Raw genomic sequence first — 25,715 nt, 5'->3', positions numbered from 1 at the left:
CCCCCCCCTACACACACACACACAAGGAAAGCTTCCAGTACATACAGAAATTTAACAGCTAGACACAGAATAACTATATAAGATAAAAAATAATATAAACATTAGTTGTAATAGGAATGTGCAAATAAATTATTTTCAAATGGGATTATACAGGTAGTAGTATAAATATGAAAAAAAAAAAAAGTAAAAATTGTGGACTTGCATCTTAAACATGTGGGTTTGTATAGGTAGAATATGAATTTACTTTTTTTTTTTTTTTACATGCACATACATTTTAAATTGCATCATACTTTATACTTGTACTGTATTGCACTACTGTACTATACTGTACCATGGCTAAGATAATCATTACGTGAATACATTTTAGATGTTTTGTCTATGACAGTATGCTCTTTGCATCTGGTTGGAAAAAAATGAAGTAGCTTAAATGTAGTAAGCTACTTTTGGCCTTTAGCTTGTGGTGTAACTTGTTACTTTCTCTCAGGTGTAGCTTTTAGCTTAGCTTAGCTAATTCTTCTGTTGAGTAGTTGGTAGCTCTGCTAGATAATTTTAGTAGCTTTCCCAGCACTGAAGGTAAGACAAATAAGACATAAAAAGACTTGAAAGAGTTTTTAATATTGAATCAATTGTATTTTTTCATTTTTTACCCCATATAGTTTTTAAGCATAATTCTCAATAAATGTTGTTACATGTATGCTTAAAACAGGGGGGGTGGGGATATGACCAAATTTAATTTGCAACTCTATGTGGTGCAAGCAGAAAGGTTCTTTGACATGTTATCTGTTAGCCAATCGGCTCGCTCACATGTGACATGTTAAAGCTGCACTCAGTAACTTATTGTTTGTTTCATCTTGGACTTACAGGGACACCTAGTGGCATGGATGTAGCATCATTCCAAATCAATAGTTTTCAGTTACAGATGCCATTGTAGAAATTCGCTATTCACAGTCAGCCATGATTAATTTAATCCAAGAGTGAAAGTGTCCAATAACAAGAAGATGGTTACTGAGATTAAGTGAGGAGTATTCAGCTGGTCAGGTGATTCTTCGTTGTGCCACATGTACAATTTTATAACAGATTTATAAGGTTACTGATATGACTGAAGTCCTCATCTCATGTGAGTGGTCATGATTTTATACATATGATTCAAAATTTAAATTCATTTCTTTAAGAGTAAAACTTTTTTAATGAGGAAAAAATTACTGAGTGCACATTTAAGGCAATCGGCTCAATTGGTATAAGCTGATTGGTCCTCTGACTTGTTATCATGTAGCCAATCAACTTCAGTCTCTCTCTTTGACTGACATTTAAATGGCTCAGTTTTGCTGATAAACTGGTAACTTTGCAACATGCTGCAAGAGTTTTTCTCTGAAACCCACCTCCACCCCAGCTTCCATACATACTTTAGTTTCCAGCCATGTAGCAGCTTTTAGATCTGCTACATGATGATGGTTTGTAATGTCTATTTGTGCAGCAGCATGTCGTACATGCTTGATGCAGCTTGCATTGTGTTTGTTTATATGTGCAGCAGCAGGTACACATGCTAACTCAGTGTGTGTTTGTATTTTCTAGCAGTAGCAAGCCTCTGTACTTGCTCTTCAGCAGCAGCAGCATTAAATAGATCTAGTCCGCCAAGACCAATGTCCTATCAATATGTCACACCCACATTAACATGAGCTCATTAACATCTTTCAGAGAGTCGGCATGACTAATATATATTAAAACAATAAGTTCTCTGAAAGCAAGTCATTATAACATAGGTTTTAGTTTCTTAAGTAAATTCAGTTTGTTTTTTCAGTTTGTTTTTTAGGATGTTTAGATATTTTTACTGGAAAACAAGGCCAAAATACTGATTATGAATTTATTTATTTATTTATTTTATTGTATTTATTTTTTGCAGTGTAAGGCCAGATATGTGCTCAATTGCAAAATGTATTTTTGTTATTAGAGCGTACCAAGTCTAAAACCAATGTCTTTGATCAAACTGAAGCATCAGTCATAGTCAGATCTGGAAAGAGGTAACCCAGTTTTCCATCTCTGTTGTGCGGCTGTGGAATATGGAAAGGGTGACTAATTTAACACAACTGATTCCTTTTGTCTATAACTATACCTTACAGCCATACAATTCACAAGCTTCTCACATTACCCTTCAAAGCTACAGTATAATATCTAATGATGATGATTACCATCGTTGTTTCTATCTTTGTTATTTCACATATTTATTTATTTTTGTAATTGCTGTTACAACAATGTATTAATGTAATAAATTATTTAGTATAAGCTAATTAAATTTTTATTTGATTATATGTAATACAGTACATGAATACAGCAGCAGATGCTAAGGTTTGTGAACGTTGAACTTTATAAGTCATTTTGTGGGTGTAATGTTCTTTGTGATTTCATGAGAAAAATTGAAAATAAGGAAAATGTGGTTTACTGCTCTATTAGGGCTTTATTTGTCCAGAGTCTGCTGAATGTTCTCAAGAAACAAAATCCTGAAAGGAGAATGTGATGACATGAAAAACTCAATATTATGACAAGATGAAATTACATAGGCTTTGGATTCAGGTCATAAGATCAGTGCAACATAGAACAAATGATACAACTCAAATATTCCACATCACTTTTGACATTGTGCTAAAAATGAAACAGATGCCATACAGGCTAGAAAGGAATTGAGGGTGATGCAGGGTAAATCAGATTTAATTTGACTTGATTTTGAATGGCAAGCATCCCAACATGTTTGTGGTCTATCACAGTAAAGTTAACTCTGAGTACCTCTTTACAATAATGTTGTATACATTAACATGAGTTACTTTTATAGTATTATTGATCTTTGTTAAGATCATATGCATATACTAATACATTTTGAACATTTAAAGTTGTGTGTGTGTGTGTGTGTGTGTGTGGTGTATATATATATACACTACCGGTCAAAAGTTTTGGAACACTTACCCATTCTTTATTTTATATCTATATATATATATAATTATTATTATTATTTATTTATTTATATATATATTATTTTTTTTTCACATTTTAGAATAATAGTAAAGTCATTAAAACTATGGAATAACATAAATTGAACTATGGGAATTATGTTGGCTGCTTTTCTTTATTATTTGGTCCAAGTCATCAATTTCAAAAACTTTTTTATTTATTTATTTTTGTATTAAATTGTAGATTTATAATGAAATAAATTAATATGGTGGCACAATTATATTTTTGTCTACAAAACTAATTTCAAACATTTAAGCATACGCCTTCAGATCAAAAGATTTTTAAGATCATGGGAAACATTTCGGTCAAGTGTTTCAAAACTTTTGACCGGTAGTGTATATGTGTGTGAATATATATATATATATATATATATATATATATATATATATATATATATATATATAGTAATTTAGTGGAGTGTACATTAATAATAGTTAATGCATTATAAACTATCATGGACTAACATAAACAATAGTATATTTGATAAATGCTGTTAAAATAATTGTTCTTATACTTATTGCAGTCTTTGTTGTTCAGCTTCAGTCAGTACGCTTTTAGAAAGCAACCGGCATAGTCAGCCACAGTCTGAGAAACCAAAATAATCTCATTAGCAGAACACATTGTGCTTTTCCACACAAAGGACTTTTTTGCACTTCATACATTCACAAGCAAAATAACTGAGTCAGCCCAATTTATATGGAAATGTTTGCACTGTTTATTGAGTCATGGTCACAGATTGAATTCGAATTGCGCTTGAAAAAGAGCCTGAGAAGCCATGTGTCAGTCATGTTTCAGTTTGCAAATGTCAGAGATATATTAGAAAGCCCAATTGGATAAAACAGTATCCTTATAACTGTAGTTTGAAGAGGCTCTCAAAATGGAAATCAAGGAGTGATACCAAATAACTGTTTATTGACAGCGTGCCCACTTTTGGAGTTTGGCACTTGCTCTTTGACTTGCTAAGCCATTTGTATATTCAGTGTTCAATTTCTTATTGTAAATATTAACCCAATTACATAAATTAATTCCATACAGTAACTGCATGCCATCTTGAATCTAAAAAATCAAGAAATCCCTGAAATGATTACAGTCAGGTGTAAAAAGGTCTTTGAATCAGTGAAATGTACATGTACTTCATGTACAGGGGTCCATAAGTCTGAGACCAGAGCAAAACTTTACATTACAAATTATATCTACATAACAATGATGTACATGAATTTCAGAATTTCTCATTTGTTATGTCCCCCTTTTGCTTTAATGACAGCATGCACTTCAGTTGGCATAGACTCCACAAAACTTCACAAAACCCATGATCTGATGACGAGCCATGTTATCCCAAACTTATTTGAGAATGGGCTAGTGAGCATTTTGTGTGGTTCAATGGAAGTAAGGAAATATGACTTTTTGTACAAAGGAGTTAACATGACTACTGTCATAGATGTGATTATCTTTGACAAACAGTGCAGAATTAACTCTCCTATGGTATTCAAAAATGGCACATTCCTTTGGTATTCGTTGTCATTTGTGACCGGAAGGTTTAGATGTGTAACCCTTTTTTATGTAGATAATGATAAAAAGAATATCTTCTCTAAAGGAAGAACAATAATATTTGCATTTCTTTTGGGATTTTATGCTATTTGGATCTTATTTACATGTAAATTTTAAAATTGTATGATGTCTGATGGCTTGTTGATGGCTTGTTGTAACCTAATTTAATATTTAATCACGAGATATGCATTTAGGTATATATTTAGACATGATCAAACTATTATTTGTCAAAGTTTAGCATTTTAAAATGTATTTGATGTTTCAGTTTTTGCAGTTTATGCCATTTTGCTTGTCATCAGACCTGACCATGGTATAACAAAGAGAAGACACAAAATAAGCATTTTTCTACCAACAATTTATTTCAAACATAAAAATGTAATAACTCAAAGTTAATACATAATAATGCCAAGAAAATGAACATCAAGGAACAGAAATGGACAGCAAAATTCTGAAAATTCAATTAGAGTGTAAAACAGAAGAATCAGAGTAAACATTTTCAAAACAATTGCAATTTTAAACTATCTATAGTAAAAAAATGATTTTGGAATGAGGAGCTTATAAAAAAATTAGCAACTCCTTCAAGCCAATTTAGTAAAACAATGAACATTAGTCAGAGATATGAAGTGGTTAATGTTCTGTAAATTTATTATTGGATCATTAATAATGTTTTATTTAACATCAAGGCTATTTAACACATCCAGAATTATTTTTGTTAATATTATTATTACCTACATTGTAGAATTTGATAATTTTAGCGCGTGAGCATGACACTGAACTGATGCAAAGCGCGAGAAGTGGAGTGCTCGTCTGTGCAATGGACGGCACGACAAAAAATGTTCAGCGAAAATTCAAATGAAAAACGCGATGGATATATTCATTTGGAACTATATCAGATTGCAGGGGGATTTCTTTTTTTTTTTTTTTTTTTTACCAGAGCCTCCGTTAATTTCTGATCCTGGATGGAATTAGAGATGGAGATGAGAGATGTAACAGGTGTTTAAGTGTCTCTCTTCACCAGCTGGTACTTTACAGTATTTATACAGTCTTTCTTGCAAATGTGCTGCATTATGAATAATGAGGGAGCGCCAAGATTTGAAAGACGTTCGCCGTCACGCACTTGCAATATTTACAGCTTTGTTGATTATAAATAGGAACTATATAGTTTTATTGTGTTGCTCGCTTATGGAGACGTGGTATAACACCATTTACATGTTGAATTAACAGGTTTAGAAAGGTTTATACATCTGTAACATCTTAAGTTCAGTATCTATGCTACAAAGCACTTTCTCACTGTGCACGCTTACATTTCTGACACTGCTGACAGCTGCAAGAGAGAGTGTGAGAAAGTGAGAGACAGAGCAGATTTACTTGTGCAGCTTCTGGAATTACAGTTCGATACAAAAACGAGTTTATTGATTTGATTTGTTCATTAGTTAACTAATATAGAGACTAATTTGCAGCTGCACTGCAAAGTGAATAAAAGTGTGCTTACTAATATAGAGACTAATTTGCAGCTGCACTGTAAAGTGAACATGGAAATTGCACGAATTATTACAATTGTGCACAATAGCCACAATCCCGTGCCAAATTTCAGGCTCTGCAAACTGTTTTATATTAAAATATTAAAGTTGCCCTGGTTCCTCTCTTTTATAATTTCATTATAAAAAAAACAGCAAAAAAAAAAAAAAAAAAAAAACATTACTCTGCAAGCTGCGTTAATAGCATTGTTTTTTTTTTATTTGATTTTTTTGTCACTCTTGTCATATACTTCAAGGCGGGCCAAATCAAAGGTCATCGGCCCGAGGGCCCTTGTTTGGGCATCTCTGGTCTAAACCCTTCATTTCTGAGTGTTTGCGTTTAGCATTGTGGCTGATTTATTTGTTTTATTTGACAACTGTAAAAAAAAAAAAAAAAAGCGCTGTGTTAACGTCTCACTCATTCTTGTGTTTGTGTAAGTGTGTTTGTGTGTGAGTGGATGTGGATGTTTTGCACTGAGGATGTTTTAGGGCAGGGCTAGTCAACTGGCGGCCCGTGGGCCAAATCCAGCCCGCCAATCATCTTTGTCTGGCCCTCTGACTCATCATTTCAGGGTCTGTAGGGCTTGGAAAAAAATTATAACTTTTTTTTCCAAAAAGAAAATTATATTTAAATGCAATCTTATGTAAACATGACATTTTTATATGACCATAGTTTCATATGTGGGTTGATATTGTGAGAGGGCTTTAGCAGGTCGAAATGTTTCTCCTCAGTTTTAATAATTTGAAAACAATAGCCCTAAAATGTTAAAATGATAATTATGTTTTTGTTGTTGTTGTTGTTTTTCAAAGTATAGTTGATCAAAAATTATTTGTTAGTTAAGAGTATAAATCATGTTTGTTCTTCCACAGAAAGGAATTTATAGCCAGACCTTAAAAAAATTATAATTCAATATACAGTATACCCTGTGACTGTTTTAATATGAATAAATGCACAGTATTAATGGTGTTTTTTAAGTAACATGTTACTTGCGATGAAGGTGTTAGCTAAGATAAATACGGAAAAAGTTTTGGCCCCTGCCATGTTTTCATCTCGATAATCTGGCCCCAGCAAGAAAGTAGTTGAAGAGCCCTGTTTTAGAGTCTCACCCTGTAATTTCTGTCTGTTTTTTTTTTTTTTTTTTTTTCAGCATTGTGGCTGATTTATTGATTGTATTTGATAGATAAAAAAAAAAAAAAATGCTCTGTTTTTTGGTCTTTCGCATTCATTTCCAATGGTCGATCAATGAAACCATTTTTATTATATTTTTAAAATGTATTTCAGTCAAAAATTACCACATACCATAACAGGGTTAAATCATTTGTCAAAATTCTGAAACATTCTGTTTTTAAAGATTTGAATGTACACAATCTCAGATTTGCAATGTAGTGTCAGACTTTTGAACCCCACTATGCCCTTCATTTACTCGCCCTCATGACATACCAGATGTGTATGATTTTCTTTCTTCAGCTGAACACAAATTAAGATTTTTAGTAGAATATCTCAGATCTGTAGGTCCTCACAATGCAAGTGAATGGGTAGCAAAATTGTGAAGCTCCAAAAGCACATCAAGGCAGCATAAAAGTAATCCATACAACTCCAGTGGTTAAATCCATATATTCAGAAGTGATATTAAAAGTGTGGGTGAGAAACAGATAAATGTTTTTTCTTTTTTTTTTTTTTTTTTTTTACAATAAATCGCCACTTTCAATTTCACATTCTTGTTTTGTGTCTTTGGCAATTCACATTTTTCATGCATATTGCCACTTATTGGGCAGGGAGGAGAATTTATAATAAAAAAAGACTTAAATATTGATCTGTTTCTCACCCACACATATCATATTGCTTCTGAAGGCAGATATTTACCTAGACATAGACATACAGAGTTAAATATTCTTCTAAAAATCTTTGTTTGTGTTCAGCAGAAGAAATTAGTCATACACATCTGGGACGGCATGAGGAGAAAATTATGAGAGAATTTTCATTTTTGGGTGAACTATTCCTTTAGCCTTATGTAACTAATAGATCAATATTGCCAATGAAAGTGTGATCCACAGAACTCTGCTCTGACATGCTTCAAGAGCTTAAAACCTGACAAAACATTCATGAGAGGGAAACATTTCACCTTGTAATATTTTTTTTTAAATCTTCACAGCAGATAATCTCTCACAGTGGCATTTCAATGATTTCATTTCAATGACAATGATATAATTCCCTGCTGCCTCTGAATGGCTGGAGTAAATCTAACTCTCCTTACTTGTCTTTACATTTTAATATTTTTAATTCACCCAGAAATTAAAATCATCATTTACTCACCCTTGTGTCATTGCAAACCTGACTTTCTTCCGTGGAACACGAAATACGTTATTTTATATGTCCAAGATTCACTTTTTCATACAATAAAAGCAAACGATGAACACAGCTCTTTCTGGTTCCCATCCACTTTTATTGAATGGAAAAGAGCAGCATGGACATTACTCCAAATAATTCCTTTTGTGTTCTACAGAAGAATGTCATACAGATTTGGAATGACATGATGGTGAGTAAATTATGACAAAAGTTTAATTAATTTAAATATATTGTTGAAAGGCTTGGGAATGATACTAATGAACATCAATTTCTCTAAACTAATCTGTCAGGATACAGACAGTCTGGGATATGTTTATGACAGTTTATGATAATTGTGATGGATTTCTAAACTGTGATGTATTTCATGGTATATTATGGGGTCAACAAATAGATGTGCTGAAATGAACCTGAAGCTAATACCTTGCATTCGGACCAGTATTCTCACATAACAGTGCTTTTAAAGCAGCTGCTGATGACTACTCAGAGAAGTTATTCAACAGCTTTGAGGAGGAGTGCTGTATAATCAGAAGCTTAGGCAAATCATCTCTTCTTTATACAGTACAGCAGCATTCACTGTGCTTTAGGCACTCTGTAGGTCAAGACTCTAAGCTCACTTGTTTATTTCACACCTAATCAGTGAGGAGTCTGTTGTTCTCCTATTTGCTACTTTGAGTTTGGAAACAGTCACTTAGCCATGGGTCACAGGAAACAGGGAGTTCTAGCACAATGCCCACACAACATTCTCAGGTTACGTTGACCTTTTTTTTATTTGAGCAGTTTAATCATGGGACTAACAAAACATGAATAAAATGTTTTCTTTAATGTATAAATCCTATCAGATCATATCACAGGAATAGGAAACAAGGGCTTAGATAAGAACAAATCTGTTTTCATGATTTATTACAGAACACTAGTCAATCCTGTGTGTAAAGGCTGTCTGTATATTAGTCAGGGTTCCCACACTATTTAATTCATGACTTTCCATGACTTTTTCAGTTGTGTGTGATTACTGAATAATGATTTATTTTAAAACCATATTAAAGAGATTGCACCACAATTTGTTGCAGATTAAATATTTAAGAGGCAGGTGTGGAAAGAGTCCTAAAAAAATCACACTCAAGTAAAAGTACTGTTACTTCTCTAAAAATGTAGTGTGAGTAGAGAAAAAGTACCTGAAGTGAGTATTGAGTTGTGAATGCTATGCCCCCTTATAATAAACACTGTATAATGCAATTTTAAAATGTAGCATATACTGTAATTCACATTCCCTCTTATGGCTGTCAGAAAAATAAAAAATATAGCCTAGGTACCCTCCACCAGTTTTATTTTTGACTGCCAACTTTTAAAATACATCACTTATCTATGTATTTATTTAATTGGATCACAGCTTTACAGGGATTAATAATCACACTGGGCCATGGAGCAAACTGCTTATCTGGAGGTGAGAGACTCCCATCAAAAACACACAGAAACACCAAAAAACAAAAAACAATTTTATTTTTTTTAAATAGTCGCATGTGTTTTTGCTCAAATATTACACTTGTTGTGTGCATTAAAATGTCCCGGAAATGTGTGCCTTGAAAAGAGTGGAAAACCTGGTTAATGCATGATTTTCTGTAAAGCTGCTTTGAAACGATGTGTGCTGTGAAAAGCGCTATACAAATAAAAATGACTTGATCACCATTTTAACTTGTAAAGGAGGGGTGGGAGCAGGGTTGGGCAAAGTTTTTTGGTACAGGGGCCACATGGGGCTTTAAGTAGAACATGGAGGGCCACAATGTATTCCTTTTGAGATACAATGTTATGCATATATATATTAATATAAAAAAAAAAAATCACTGTTTGATTATAATATATTAATACTTTTTTAAAGCTACTAAAGTTATCCAGCCAAGAGCAGTGTATGGTTTTCTTGTTATTGTTGTTTGATTAATAGCCTATTAATGACATACTAGACAACGGCAGGTCTTTTAGGTTACAGTTACATTTCAAGTCCGATATTTTGATACAAATCCACTTTTTGCCTGACTTTCACTTTAGACATAATTGACTTTGTTTACATTAATACCTCGCCAAGATGGGCATTTTGGCGGTAGTGTTTTTGACCACACATGTAAAGCGTGCACACACATAAGCCTCCTGTCAGTCAAACAGCGCGCGCTTGCAGAAGCAAAGAAATAAAAACTAAATCTTTTGAATTTTATCGTGATCAACCAGTGGTTGTCTTGCTATCGCGATCAACATAATGAGCACCCCTGGTCTAGATGTAAAATATAGACTAAATATCGAAAATTACTCAAAAGTTTATCATTGATATCAAGGATTTTTTTCTCAATAAATATTGAAATAGTTTTATCACCCAGTCCCATTGCATTGCATAAATCTCTCACAGCAGCCCAATATAGATACAGTGAATCTAGTAAGCAGGAAAATTAAATTCACTGTTTCTTCAAGTTAGAGGTAGAATTAATGCTGATATCTCGACTGACCTGAGCAAACTAAACTCACATGACACGATCAAGCAATTGGTCTTCGTCGCAGAAAGCCTTTTAATGTGCGGCCATGGATGTTCCGTTGTTGTACTGCTGCTTGAGGCATTATCCTCCACATCAATAGCAGTTGGTGCTAGCAGCTGCCAATGTGTGATTTGATTTGACAGGAGTCACAAGACTTTTTGTAGGCAATCACGTAGATGGATAAAATAAAAAAAATAAAAAATCAGGACAGGGATGTATTTAGCGAACACAGTCGAAGTGAAAATAGCACACTAAAAGTGCAGCTACAGCACTTAAAGCTGCACTACAGAACTTTGTGCTCTCCAGCGACATCTGTGGTTGAAACTTAAATTTGCAAGCAATTAGCGGAAGAACACTTTAGGTGAGTTGTGTTTTGGCACTGCTCTTCTGAACAGCGTAGTTTCCATACCGGAACACGACAGCCGGTACATCTTTTCTGTGTTTACGGACATGACGTTATGATGTAAGGATAAACGACATAAACCTGTGATTTCGCGCCAAATCCGACCTGACAGCTCAAAATACAAATCATCTTTTTTTATTTACTCAATCAATAATGCCATTTTGATCATTTTAACCAAAAAATCTTCAGCAGTGCAGCTTTACAGTAAAAGAATGTACTTAAGTAAAAGTATACAATTTTTAAATTACTTAAAAACTACAATTCCTGAGAAAACCTATTAAATTACAGTAAGAAGTGTATTTGTAATTCATTAATTTACACCTCTGTTTAGAGCAAAGCATAAAAAAAAATTACAAAAAATCTAATTTCCATGACATTTGCTATTTTATTTCTATGACTTTGCCTGGCCTGCAGGTCACAATTATAAAATTCCCTTAAATTTCCAGGTTTCCATGAATGTGGGATCCCTGTATTAGTTGTTTGATTTTATTCCAGTATGGATGAGAATACATTATTGAGTAGATAAATTAGGAGCTATTTTAACAACCTATTTAAACAACTGTTTAAATGCAAGTGAATACATTTAAATACATATGAAATTGCATTTAAATACTTTTGAATGTACCGCGGTACATTGAAGGTCTTATTGAAGTACAATTATACCAGGATTGAGGACCTGGCAACTGCATGCAGCGTCAAAGCATCACCGTCCTGAATCACTGTGTTACAATTGGGCCAGATGTCAAGATTTATAATGAATAAAGACTTGAGGATCTGTTTCTCACCCATCACATCATATCACTTTAGAAAACATGGATTAACCACCCAAATCACATGGATTACTTTTATTCTGCTTTTATGAACTGACACTTAAAAGTTTTGGTCCCCATTGAATTACACTGTATGGACAAAAACATTTCAAAATATTCTTCAGAATAACCTTTGTTTGTGTTCTGCAGAAGAAAGAGTCAAACGAGTTTGGGATGGTATTTGTATTATGTATTTCTGGGTGAACTAACCTTTCAAGTTATATCAAGGTAGAAAGAGAAAAAGGGAAGAGGATGATCTGAAGTGGAATACCACAGTGTGGGGTCACATGGAATATATGTTTATACAAAACATCTCTGCTGATGCCTCAAGGTTCTCCATCCAAAACAGTGTAATATAAGCTAGAGTCATGACAGACCAGCTGTGGAAGCTCTGTGAGCTCTCAAAACATCCAAACAAAGCAAAGAGGAGGAAACTGCAACACAGAGAAACATCAGGGAGGGATGTTTCTGATCCTGGAAAGAGTGAGTGGGGTTGTTCCTCACATGACACATGAGAAAGAAAATGGTTAGAATCCATTGCCTGGGGGGGAAAAAAAAAAGTGTTTTACATTGTTTTAAGGACAAATAATTTAACTTTAAACAATTTCCCTTTAATTAATTAATTAATTAGTTTAGTTATTTATTCTTTTAGCCCTCACTCTCTCTTTCTTTCTTTTCTTTCTACGTTTCACTCTTAAACATGCATAAAAGGAGGTTTTGTTGATCTCAGTCAAGAATGTGATTGGTTAAAGGCCTGCATAAATGAAATATCTGACACTCATCCAATTACAGAAACTTTTGCCTTTCAACAAATGAACATATACAGTATACAGAGTTTGTATGAAAGTGCAGGAGTTGTGTGAATATTAATGCAAGTTGGTGAATCCTGGAATGTCACATTGTTATGCACAGACAGCTGTATATGCCCTTGGGATGACCTCAGTACAAACAGAATTACTGTAGGTTGAAAATTGTTTAAAAGGATCTAGGATGCTGTTGTCCCTGCACACACCACTGGCAACATATGTAGATGCTGTAGACATTAGTTGCGTAGACTGTGCTTTATGATATTTATGATCTCAGACATATTCATGTTAGATAGTGTGCAGTTCCGTCCGTGTGAAGTTCTTTATCTGTGAGCATAGGTTCACACTGACCTCTTCATACTGGAAAGCTCCGTCACTGGCCAAGTGTCTTATGACACCATAAATTACATGATATCATAGACGTGGTAAAAGCAATGCAATTGTGATTGAGGCCAAGTTTCATGGCACCAAAATGCCACAAAGTGAAACCACAGTGCAGTTTACATGACTGGGGAGATACACTATATTGCCAAAAGTATTCGCTCATCTGCCTTTAGACGCATATGAACTTAAGTGACATCCCATTCTTAATCCATAGGGTTTAATATGACGTTGGCCCACCCTTTGCAGCTATAACAGCTTCAACTCTTCTGGGAAGGCTTTCCACAAGGTTTAGGAGTGTGTTTATGGGAATTTTTGACCATTCTTCCAGAAGCGCATTTGTGAGGTCAGACATTGATGTTGGACGAGAAGGCCTGGCTCGCAGTCTTCGCTCTAATTCATCCCAAAGGTGCTCTATCGGGTTGAGGACAGGACTCTGTGCAGGCCAGTCAAGTTCTTCCACACCAAACTCGCTCATCCATGTCTTTATGGTTCTTGCTTTGTGCACTGGTGCGCAGTCATGTTGGAACAGGAAGGGGCCATCTCCAAACTGTTCCCACAAAGTTGGGAGCATGGAATTGTCCAAAATCTCTTGGTATGCTGAAGCATTCAGAGTTCCTTTCACTGGAACTAAGGGACCAAGCCCAGCTCCTGAAAAACAACCCCACACCATAATCCCCCCTCCACCAAACTTCACAGTTGGCACAATGCAGTCAGACAAGTACCGTTCTCCAGGCAACCGCCAAACCCAGACTCGTCCATCAGATTGCCAGATGGAGAAGCATGATTCGTCACTCCAGAGAACGCGTCTCCACTGCTCTAGAGTCCAGTGGCGGCGTGCTTTACACCACTGCATCCGACGCTTTGCATTGCACTTGGTGATGTATGGCTTGGATGCAGCTGCTCAGCCATGGAAACCCATTCCATGAAGCTCTCTACACACTGTTCTTGAGCTAATCTGAAGGCCACATGAACTTTGGAGGTCTGTAGCGATTGACTCTGCAGAAAGTTGACGACCTCCGCTGACCCCGCTCTGTCATTTTACGTGGCCTACCACTTCGTGGTTGAGTTGCTGTCATTCCCAATCGCTTCCACTTTGTTATAATACCACTGACAGTTGACTGTGGAATATTTAGTAGCGAGGAAATTTCACGACTGGACTTGTTGCACAGGTGGCATCCTATCACAGTACCACGCTGGAATTCACTGAGCTCCTGAGAGCGGCCCATTCTTTCACAAATGTTTGTAGAAGCAGTCTGCATGCCTAGGTGCTTCATTTTATACACCTGTGGCCATGGAAGTGATTGGAACACCTGAATTCAATTATTTAGATGGGTGAGCGAATACTTTTGGCAATATAGTGTATGTGGGAACCATTAATGTGCTCATGGACACAAAAGCCAACAGAAACTTTTTTTTGCTCATCACTTAAACTAGGACAGCTCTTAGTTTAAAATGGTTTTATATAGTTTTTCACATTGACAATGTATATAATAGCAGAGAATATATGTTAATCACATGCAAAGTTGGAATGAATAGGATAAAAATCTGAATAATTTTTTGAATCAGGAACACCTGTGTTAGAAGAGTATTAGAGTACAGGGTGATGTGGCAATCAAATTATACAGTGTAAAAAAAAAAAAAAGAATTCTGAGCCAAGCTCAGCGCACAGCATCAAAACACAAGCTTGTTTGGAAAAGAATGTGAAAGACATGTCCAAACCTTAGGAAACCAAGTTTCCTAGACTAAAATAAGCATGACACTTTATTTAAAGATCCTCATATTTGTATCTCAGTAAAGGGATGCTGCAAGTACATAAAATCAAGGCTTGGGGTAATCATGGGTTTTTACAGTCACTTTGAGGTCTGTCTGTCGGGAGTGACAATCTGAATTACACTGACATCCCTTTTTGACACAGATCCTTCTTCAAAAAGAGGGAGTTGTGTGTGAACTGGGGAGAACACTATCGGTTAATTACAAAAGAGGTCAAAGGGCTGAGACACCGGATTTATTTGTGTTGTTGATGCTTAAAAAGCTGGAAAAAAGCCCCTTTAAAGTTGAATGCAGTAAACAGCATAAAGTTCTCAAAATTTTCACAAAATCAAATTAGTATTTTTGGTGTACAGAGTAAAATCATGCATTTATTGAATCACATACTACCCTCTCACACAGAAACACATCTATACTTCCCATTGGAAAGACAGACTCAAATGAGTCATTGTTTCCATAAGGTCATTTTCTAACCCATATGGACTTGTTCCAACAACAAAGTTACACTGTAAAATCAAATTAGTTATCCTTACTTTAAAAAAGCATGTAAACCGATCACCTTAAAAAAATCTAAGCAAATGTACTTATTTGGCTCAATTAAAGTGAACTAGGAACAGTCCACTTTACTTGAACCAAATAAGTATATTTATTTGATTTTTTTTTTTAAGGCAATTGGTTTCCTCACTTTTTTTAAAAAAGTAAACTTATTACATTTTACAGTGTATGAGTGTTTCCACATAAACCAAGGGAAAATTAATGTGATTTATATTACAGTTAATTCCCCACTATGTTGTCTCTTTGTGGAGATGTAAATTGTGAAGAAGAAACTACCCATTGTTATTCTAGAGACTCTTATAGGGAAGCCTGGGCATTTGGGAAACGTGAGGGAGGGAACCACAGATGAGCTGACATAGAATAATGCTGAGCATGTTCAGTGTGGTCAAGTCAGGCCAGACTGGTGGAAAATGTATGTCAGAAGTCCACAAAAGGGCCCATGCTTTTGCCATCATCATCACTGGGGATTTAAAGCATAGCTGTAGAAAGAGCGGAGTCTGCACTGAATTAGCTAACTGGAGGAAAGAGTGAGCTTTCTCTTCACCTCTGATGGTGAGGTTTTCAGGGGTGGCTTGTGAACCATAGTTCCCTTCCCATAAATTTGTAATGACTCACACACCTTCTCTATGAAATATAATACTCACAGGGAAATAGACATTTACAGCTCTATTGTCAAATAATTCTAACTTTGTACCATTTTAACTTGGTCTCAGAATCACGATTCTTTACCTACATTTTTGCTAAATTATATTTACATGACACGTTGCACAGCAGTTTCCTGGTGATATGAACACAAGAGCATTGAATACAATGAATTGTATTTCCTTTCACACAAGTCACAAGTAAAATGGCAGATTATCAGTTCATAAGCACTTTTTGCTCTGTTTTCTGTTCCTCACACAATGCTATCTTATGACATTGAAACACTTTTACTATAGCGCACAACTTGTAAGGCAATACATTTTAACGTGTGCATTATGTAATCTACTACATTTACAAGCTTGTTCATGCAATCAAATTGACCGATATTGCTCAACTGATAGAGGCGTGCACTTGCGATGTAAAGGACTGGTGTATAAGTCTCGCTGAACACATGAGTCAACACGTGAAACTAAGTGTCTTAAGCACCACAAAATGACGCGGTTGCTTCAGCAATTGCGTTTTTCATCTAACATTTGCTTTTATGACACTATCAGTTAGGTTTAGGTTAGGGAGGTCTGTATTGTATATTTAAAACTCTAAAAAAAATTCATTTGTTTTTAATATCACATTTGCTACTTATGGTACTATCGGCTGATATCAGTTTTGTTAAGCATTAACCTCTGTTTTGGGAAAACATTTAACTAACATTTTAAAACTGCTGCAGTTGCATAGTGTCATGAACCACATAATGTAATTTTGCAAAAATGTAGCCATGTCATGTAATTTATAATGAGATAAGGATGACCATTTTATTAACCTAGATGTTTATTCTGTCCAGTTTAAAACTGTAGTTTGGAATTTATTTTTTTATTTTTTAATTTTTTTGTTTTTCTCTGAATTATGTCAAATGCTATTGACGACTGCGTCAAAGTAATATTAGAGAGACAGTTCACCAAAATATGAATTTTCTGTCATCATATTTATCACCCTCATGTTGTTGCAAACCTGTATAATTAATTTTTTTCTGTGGAACACAAAAGGAGATGTTAGCCAGAATGTTAGCCTCAGTCACCATTCACTTTCACTGCATATATATATATATTTCTTTTTTTTTTAATGAAATTAAAGTGAATGTGCTATGGGCTAACATTCTGCCGACTTCTTTTGTGTTCCAAGGAGTAAAGAAAGTCATATAGGTTTGGAACAACATGAGTGTGAGTAAATAATGACAGGATTTTCATTTTTATCACAATCCCTTTACATGCTTTTTTTGTTTTCTTTTTTTTTTTTTTAAACATAAGCTACAATGCTCTTCTACTGTGGTACACATTTATATGCTGTTGCCCACAAAACTTATTTGACACTTGATCTATCCTATATATCCTAGTAACCTAGCTGGATCTGCAAACAAATAATGCTAAACCTTTTCCAAGAACTAACTTCTCTTTTGTCAGCCATTTTCATAATTGCATCCAATCAACTGTTCCAAAGGCCATTTTAGTGGATGTATGAAGTCACTTCTGCTCAAATTCACACAGGTGTCCGAGCAGAGAAACCACAGCTGCAGTTAATCTAACTGTGGACATGTTTCAGAAAACTTGGAATCGAGAAAGTCCAAATACTTTTTGAAACAGTATATATATTGTTTAGAAAGTAGTTTTTTTTTTTTTTTTTTTTTTTTTTTTTTTTTGTAAGCAAAATGGTTTGCTTGAAAAGTGTGCATGTGCTGTCCGTTTTTAAAAATAAATGCCAAAATAGTTGATATTTTGTGGTACAATGTAATTACATGTTATGTATTTGGTTTGTTTAAGTGTATATACAGTACATTTGGGGCCATTGAAGTTTTCATTGTTGTTGGTCTGAAGTTAGGTTCAATATAAACTAGCATGTTCTCTGGAATGTTCTTCAACATGTCAGTGACCATTTGACCATTTGGAAATGATCTGTCTGTTTCTTGGCATGTCTCCATGACACATTCATTCCTTCAGGTCAAATAGATAAACAATTTATTCACTCTCCTAATACAAAAAAATACAAAAAATAAAATAGAGGGTTGATGTGCCCTATGTCTTTTAATTTTCATTTTTGTATTTGACTGTAAAGCACTTTGGTCAACAAATGTTTTATTAGTGCTATATAAATAAAGTTGACATTGACATCCGTTTCATGCATATACAGCAGTTATTCATTAGAATAGATTGACTGTCTTACTTTGGCATGTTCAGATTTAGAATTTAAAGGTTATATCTCCCCATTAGCTATTTGAGGTGCAGTCAGATTTGATCTGTTTCCCAGAATCAATGTGATAATCTTTATTTGTACAGTGCAAAAATAATTTAATGTAGTTTAGTTATGAGTGGTCACAATTTAACATCTTACCTTCGTTACTTCTATAACAAAGTATTTGGTAATCACAAAATACTTGGCTAGATTAAAATAAATGTATATTTATTTTATATTAAGTGTGTTAATAAAAAAAGTTAGTTAGAATTTTTACCCCTCCACTTCAGGGTGAAGATTCTAAGTGATGAAGGAAGCTCAAGGGTGCCACCTGGTGTATACTTTAGGTGCTGCTACACCTGCAAACTGAATTGTTGCAACCATGAATGTGTTTGCAACAGCTGTTCATTAATATACAACACAATATTAATTCTGGACTAGTTGCAAGGCATGACACACATTATTACAACTTCACTGTCAAACAAAACCTGCCATATATGGCAATTTCCTCTAATAGTGTACAAAATACTTGAAACTACATTTTTCTTTTCTTCAAATCGTCAGTAAAAGGAAGTAGCAGGAACACTGTTTGCAGTGTCGCCAGCCTTTACGCACTGCCTGAGAGGATTTGCAGTGAGATACCGGGGTAGTACATATGCGTTGGAGGAAAAGGGGATTAGCAGTTGCAAAGTTGGGGCTCATTACGGTTGCAGTAAAGCAAAGACGAAAGCCTTTCGGCGGAATCATGTTACAATACTGCTGCAGTAGTAGATTAGTATTTGAACCATTAACGAATGAGGCCGAAGAATCTCTGGACACTTTGGGGGAAGGCAATGGACACTTATGATTTCTATAATAATTACTACTTATTATTGGTAGAGAAGCAGTGCTAAATTCAATGGTCTGCAAGCAATCAAGGGTGAAGAAATCTAGTAAGTAGGTCAAGGACACCATACTGATTTGCAGTTATTAACTTAGTTTTTCTTACTTAGGCTTAAATAATAGCCATTGGAGACCTGCGGGCCAGCCATAGAGGGAATAACATTTAAACAGTTGTGTAATAGAAGTGCATGAGCAGTAGTGGAAAGATAGTATTCTCATTTCCTTACAATTGTAAGCAGGGGCAGAGGATGCAGAGATGCACTTAATTTGTTGGATTACATTTATGGATCATTTGTGAAGCGATCATGATACATACTTGCGTATTAAAGTGGTGATTTGTCATTGAATTAGAAGGCACTTGAAACTAAACTACTTGGATGACTGTCCGTGGTCTTATATTATTTAGCTTATAGGTATGGTTTGGAGTTCAGTAGATTATTCTCTGAATGTAATACGAGTAGTTCAATTATTTATGTATTCTATCGGGACAAGATGACTCATCTCGTTATGACTATGATGGGAGTTTGTGCCTGAGAATTGGATTTAAAAATATACTATGGACACCATTTGCAGTAGCATTGAATGAATACAGCTTTTACATTATAGCCTGTAATACATTCTACCCAATAACTGAAATATTCGGAGGATAAAAGCAAAATGCGAGGCTAAATCATCCGGTGCTGATTTCAACGTTACTTTAAGATTATGTGGAGCGCTGAATTATAACCGATTTGATGAGTCATTTTAAAAGGTAGACATAGATACAAAAAATAGGTTCTGAGGTAAAGCTTCTTAAGAGTCTATGATCCAATCATTTAGAATAGCCTTAAAATATAACCGACAACATGTGACAAAATAGAGAAGATTTTCCTGTGAGATTAAAGTGATGGATTGATTTCACCTGAGTGAAACATTCGTCCTGGTCTGCAGAAGGAGAGAAAGTCATACAATGGTCTATAATTCAAGTAAAGTTTGCAGAAAGCGCTTGCTGCGTGGCAAGGTGATCGCAAATGCTGCGAGGATGCGAGACACATTGCGGAATGAAGTTGAGATGCTGAAAGCGATACACCGCTTAAAGAGGTGAACTCGGCTCGTGTCTGTCCGCACAAAAGCTGTATGCAGCCATAGGAAGCTGTAGCCTGGTCAGATCGGATGCTGCTGTGGCAGCGAGCTCTTGCTAAAATTTAGCTCTGGTTTAATTTAGAGTAGCGGCCATTTTAAAGGAGGTTGCGTGATTGGCCCTGCCTTCCGAATGGAATAAATCACCATCCAAATGACATTTGAAGGGAGAACAATCATAATAGTCATGTTGAAATAACTTTGAACAGAGCAAAAAAAAAAAGGCTTAAAAGGTGATTTCCAGAAGCCCCACACCATTTAGCCTCACAGTGGATTGAAAAATCTTCGAAGGGAATAGGGCATAGGGATGATCGCTTCTGAATGTAACCCATCCCTAAAACAGGCTGCACAGCGAGGTAATCAGGGCTGAGAGGAATTAAACGCCTGAGTGGGAGAACCGGTTTTTGAAACTGGAATGTGTTGAGAAGTTTTAAATCAATACTGATCTTTGATTCCCTTGCCTCAAATTAAAGCTGTGATAGAGCTCAAGTGATGTGAAGCAGGGGCCGCGTCCAATCGTGGAGGCACTGCTCAGGGTGGAAGTTAAGATGAGAGGACCTGTATACAGCCATATTGAGCTGTATTACAGGTAAACAGCGAAGAATTGGCCGCTTGTGGAGCAGCTTCAACGCCGGGGTCTGCTTCGTTGAAGAAAGATTAGAAAGAAAGACACGGCAGAAACAATAGCAGCTCTGTTGAAAACGTGAGCTTATCTGATGAGGGCAAGTAGGTCATCTGTCGCATGGATATGACGTGAGTAAGTGGGCGGGGCCAAATGCTGGAAGAACTGTCGTAGGACGGAGGTAAACCGCAGATTATATATGCTTACTCCGGTGCTGATTGGTTGGATTAAATGAACATGCTCCTCCCAAACGTTTGTTAAAAACTCCATTTAAAAGATAAAAATAACAAGTGAGACATATAAGAATACATGTATTTATCAAATAATAATGATAGACAGATAACAAATAAATACAGGTGCATCTCAATAAATTAGAATGTTGTGGAAAAGTTCATTTATTTCAGTAATTCAACTCAAATTGTGAAACTCGTGTATTAAATAAATTCAATGCACACAGACTGAAGTAGTTTAAGTCTTTGGTTCTTTTAATTGTGATGATTTTGGCTCACATTTAACAAAAACCCACCAACTCACTATCTCAAAATATTAGAATATGGTGACATGCCAATCAGCTAATCAACTCAAAACACCTGCACAGGTTTCCTGAGCCTTCAAAATGGTCTCTCAGTTTGGTTCAATAGGCTACAAAATCATGGGGAAGACTGCTGATCTGACAGTTGTCCAGAAGACAATCATTGACACCCTTCACAAGGAGGGTAAGCCACAAACATTCATTGCCAAAGAAGCTGGCTGTTCACAGAGTGCTGTATTCAAGCATGTTAACAGAAAGTTGAGTGGAGGAAAAAGTGTGGAAGAAAAAGATGCACAACCAACCGAGAGAACCGCAGCCTTATGATTGTCAAGCAAAATCGATTCAAGAATTTGGGTGAACTTCACAAGGAATGGACTGAGGCTGGGGTCAAGGCATCAAGAGCCACCACACACAGACGTGTCAAGGAATTTGGCTATAGTTGTTGTATTCCTCTTGTTAAGCCACTCCTGAACCACAGACAACGTCAGAGGCATCTTACCTGGGCTAAGGAGAAGAAGAACTGGACTGTTGCCCAGTGGTCCAAAGTCCTCTTTTTCAGATGAGAGCAAGTTTTGTATTTCATTTGGAAACCAAGGTCCTAGAGTCTGGAGGAAGGGTGGAGAAGCTCATAGCCCAAGTTGCTTGAAGTCCAGTGTTAAGTTTCCACAGTCTGTGATGATTTGGGGTGCAATGTCATCTGCTGGTGTTGGTCCATTGTGTTTTTTGAAAACCAAAGTCACTGCACCCGTTTACCAAGAAATTTTGGAGCACTTCATGCTTCCTTCTGCTGACCAGCTTTTTAAAGATGCTGATTTCATTTTCCAGCAGGATTTGGCACCTGCCCACACTGCCAAAAGCACCAAAAGTTGGTTAAATGACCATGGTGTTGGTGTGCTTGACTGGCCAGCAAACTCACCAGACCTGAACTCCATAGAGAATCTATAGAGAATCTATGGGGTATTGTCAAGAGGAAAATGAGAAACAAGAGACCAAAAAATGCAGATGAGCTGAAGGCCACTGTCAAAGAAACCTGGGCTTCCATACCACCTCAGCAGTGCCACAAACTGATCACCTCCATGCCACGCCGAATTGAGGCAGTAATTAAAGCAAAAGGAGCCCCTACCAAGTATTGAGTACATATACAGTAAATGAACATACTTTCCAGAAGGCCAACAATTCACTAAAAATGTTTTTTTTATTGGTCTTATGATGTATTCTAATTTTTTGAGATAGTGAATTGGTGGGTTTTTGTTAAATGTGAGCCAAAATCATCACAATTAAAAGAACCAAAGACTTAAACTACTTCAGTCTGTGTGCATTGAATTTATTTAATACACGAGTTTCACAATTTGAGTTGAATTACTGAAATAAATGAACTTTTCCACGACATTCTAATTTATTGAGATGCACCTGTAGCTTAAAAACACTATTTCAGAATGAGTAAAAGGGTTAAAAATGTAGCCTTAATTTATACAGTATATGGCTCATTACCGACTAGCAGTGTTGGTTTGTAGTAATTGATAAACTTACTGTATATTTACCATAAAATAATAAATTAAGATATCTATTTGTTAATTTCTCTTTCAGTAACTTGACTAACAGGGTTGAATGGTCAAGCTTGACGAATGCTGTCAGAACTACAATTTGTGTAAAAATTTAGAAAACTGAATAATTATTTGTTTGCCTACCATGCTGTAGACAGGGTCCAAATTATGTTACTTTAGTAATAGAGATGGAATCATGCGGTAACAGGGTTGTGCACAAAATGTGGGACACATTTACATACTGCTAAATATGATGCTTTTGGCATTTTAATGAATAATTAAAAAATGTTTTCTACTACAATGAATTATACACATTATTACCTTTTTGCCTGTAGAGGATGAGCTGAGCTGCATAGAAAATGGGCAGGTGTACACAAACCGAGACATCTGGAAACCCGAGCCGTGCAGAATCTGTGTTTGTGACAGCGGGACCATCTTGTGCGATGAGGTGCAATGTGATGAAGTGTCTAACTGTGAAAAGGTAGTCATCCCAGATGGAGAGTGCTGTCCTGTTTGCCAGACTGACACAACAGATGTTGGTGGCAATGGCAGACCAGGTGAGGAAGAGCACCTTAAAAAAACCTTCAAAACAAATGAATATTCATTTAGCATCCTCATGTGACTGTGTAGTGTTTGATATTTAATCATAACAGCAGTGATTTCTGGTCTTTTTTATTTTTTATTTTTATTTTAGGGGGCAGAATTGCCAAGGTAAGCTATATATTATCACTCTAGCCCTTCCAATGTTCAGGATATTCCTAAAAGTATATAAACATTTATAAATCCAGTGACTTCTGCTCAGAATTGTGCTATTCTTTTATTCAGGGTCAGAAAGGAGAACCTGGTGAAGTCCCAAATGTATGTTGGAATAACCATTTATCTTACAATTGACAATCAAGACAATACGGATATATCTGTATAATAATATACTGCATGTTTTTTTTAGTTTGCAATTAATTCTAATCTGATTCTAATCTGAATTCAGGTCGTTGGAATAAGAGGTCGTCCTGGACCAATGGTGAGCTTTCTTTCTTTGACTTCATTTTAAAATGTCTTACTTAAAGGTGCTGCAAGAATTTTTTATGAATAGCATGCAAAAAGTCCCTATGACCTAAAAGAAAAAGGTGTCCTAAGAAATCTCTGTCTGTGTCAGGCCTATACTCAAGCGAGTCAAGAATCAGTGGAGATGCTTGCCATTTTTAGCCTTGGTCATCAGAAAACCAGCCAACCAGAAAGGCTTTCCACATGTGAATGATTTTGTGTGTTTGTCATTGCGTACATCAGGTTGACTGACATGGCTTGGAGGGTGGTGTTCTTGAGAAAGGGCATGTGGTTGAAAGTTAGCACAATGGCGCAAATTAGCCAAATGTCTGATTTTTTTTACAGCACTTTAAAAGGCCTGATTAATGCAAATAAATTGATGAATCATACTGGCCCAATTATACAATATGATAAAAGAAATCAGTAAGCTGTGCTCTATGTAATTCATCACATCTTTCACATTACTACATGTACAGTATTTTTATTTATACATTTTTTGGATGTCTTGGACACTAGATGGGGACAGAGCAAAGTTCTGTGGATTTCCTTAAAGGGATAGTTCACACAAAAATAAAAATTCTGTCATAATTTACTCACATTTTATTGTTCTAAACCCATGTGACTTTCTCCCTATACCTGTAGCTGGTTTGGTCTTTATTTTAACTTAATTTCTAGCAACCATAACCTCCAACACTGACATTAACTCATCCACTAATCTGAACAACTTCTAAAAATGACAACAACTTGCAAAACAGATTCAATAATTGTGTGCATTTACGAGTGAATTCTATCAAGACTCTTTTTATTTACCTTAACTATGGTATTTGATCATACAGGGACCTCCAGGAGCGCCAGGGTTTCGAGGGGATAGTGGACCTAAAGGTCGACCTGTAAGAAAATTGCATATACATTTCAGAATGTGATTAATATAATTGCAGTCTTATTGTAATGTTATGTTATTTTTTATTTTGATGTTTTCGTAGGGTCTGAGAGGTCCTCCAGGATATGATGGCGAGCCTGGTATTCCTGGACAGCCGGGAGAGCCAGGGCCCCCTGGACATTCCCCAGGAGTCAGTATCACCAGCATGATTTGGTGATAACACAAAATTGAAACACTACATAGGCACTGCCCTAGAGGCAACAGCTCAGATTCAGAGTGGAAAGGATGTGTGTCATCTCCAATAAGACTTTATGAGTCCCTTTTATCACCAGCTGCTCATAGAATTAGGTTAGGCTACGCAGTCGCCCACAAATGATTTTTGAACACTGCTTAACTTTGGCTTAATGGCGGTTCTTGTTTTTAACTGAAAGGGATGAAAACCTATGTATAAAAAAGAAATAGAATGATTTCGATTAATGAACTATAATCTTTGCTGTGATTTTTTTTAAAAGCCTTTATGCTCAAATATTAGTCTAACAAAGATTGTCCCAAATACTTATAGCCTACTCTTCCACTTTACC

At 35.7% G+C, this 25,715-nt stretch overlaps 1 protein-coding gene across 2 annotated transcripts in view; it reads left to right on the top strand.

Annotated features, from left to right (window-relative positions):
• The window catches only part of LOC127447904 (collagen alpha-2(V) chain-like), a 71,434-nt gene that overhangs the window by 10,105 nt on the left and 35,614 nt on the right, over window positions 1–25,715 (top strand). The window contains exons 2-7 of one of the 2 annotated variants that reach the window (XM_051710080.1): window positions 23,549–23,770; window positions 23,908–23,924; window positions 24,039–24,071; window positions 24,199–24,231; window positions 25,091–25,144; window positions 25,238–25,324. In XM_051710080.1, coding sequence (XP_051566040.1) covers window positions 23,549–23,770; window positions 23,908–23,924; window positions 24,039–24,071; window positions 24,199–24,231; window positions 25,091–25,144; window positions 25,238–25,324 — 446 coding nt within the window. Of the gene's footprint in view, window positions 1–23,548; window positions 23,771–23,907; window positions 23,925–24,038; window positions 24,072–24,198; window positions 24,232–25,090; window positions 25,145–25,237; window positions 25,348–25,715 lie in introns of those variants that run through there. The other variant, XM_051710081.1, reaches the window with a different exon arrangement.

The sequence above is a fragment of the Myxocyprinus asiaticus genome, chromosome 11 (assembly GCF_019703515.2).
Source record: "Myxocyprinus asiaticus isolate MX2 ecotype Aquarium Trade chromosome 11, UBuf_Myxa_2, whole genome shotgun sequence".
Taxonomy (NCBI): Eukaryota; Metazoa; Chordata; class Actinopteri; order Cypriniformes; family Catostomidae; genus Myxocyprinus; species Myxocyprinus asiaticus.
The sequence above is the reverse complement of the archived record's forward strand: the minus strand, read 5'-3'. Positions and strand labels throughout refer to the sequence as shown.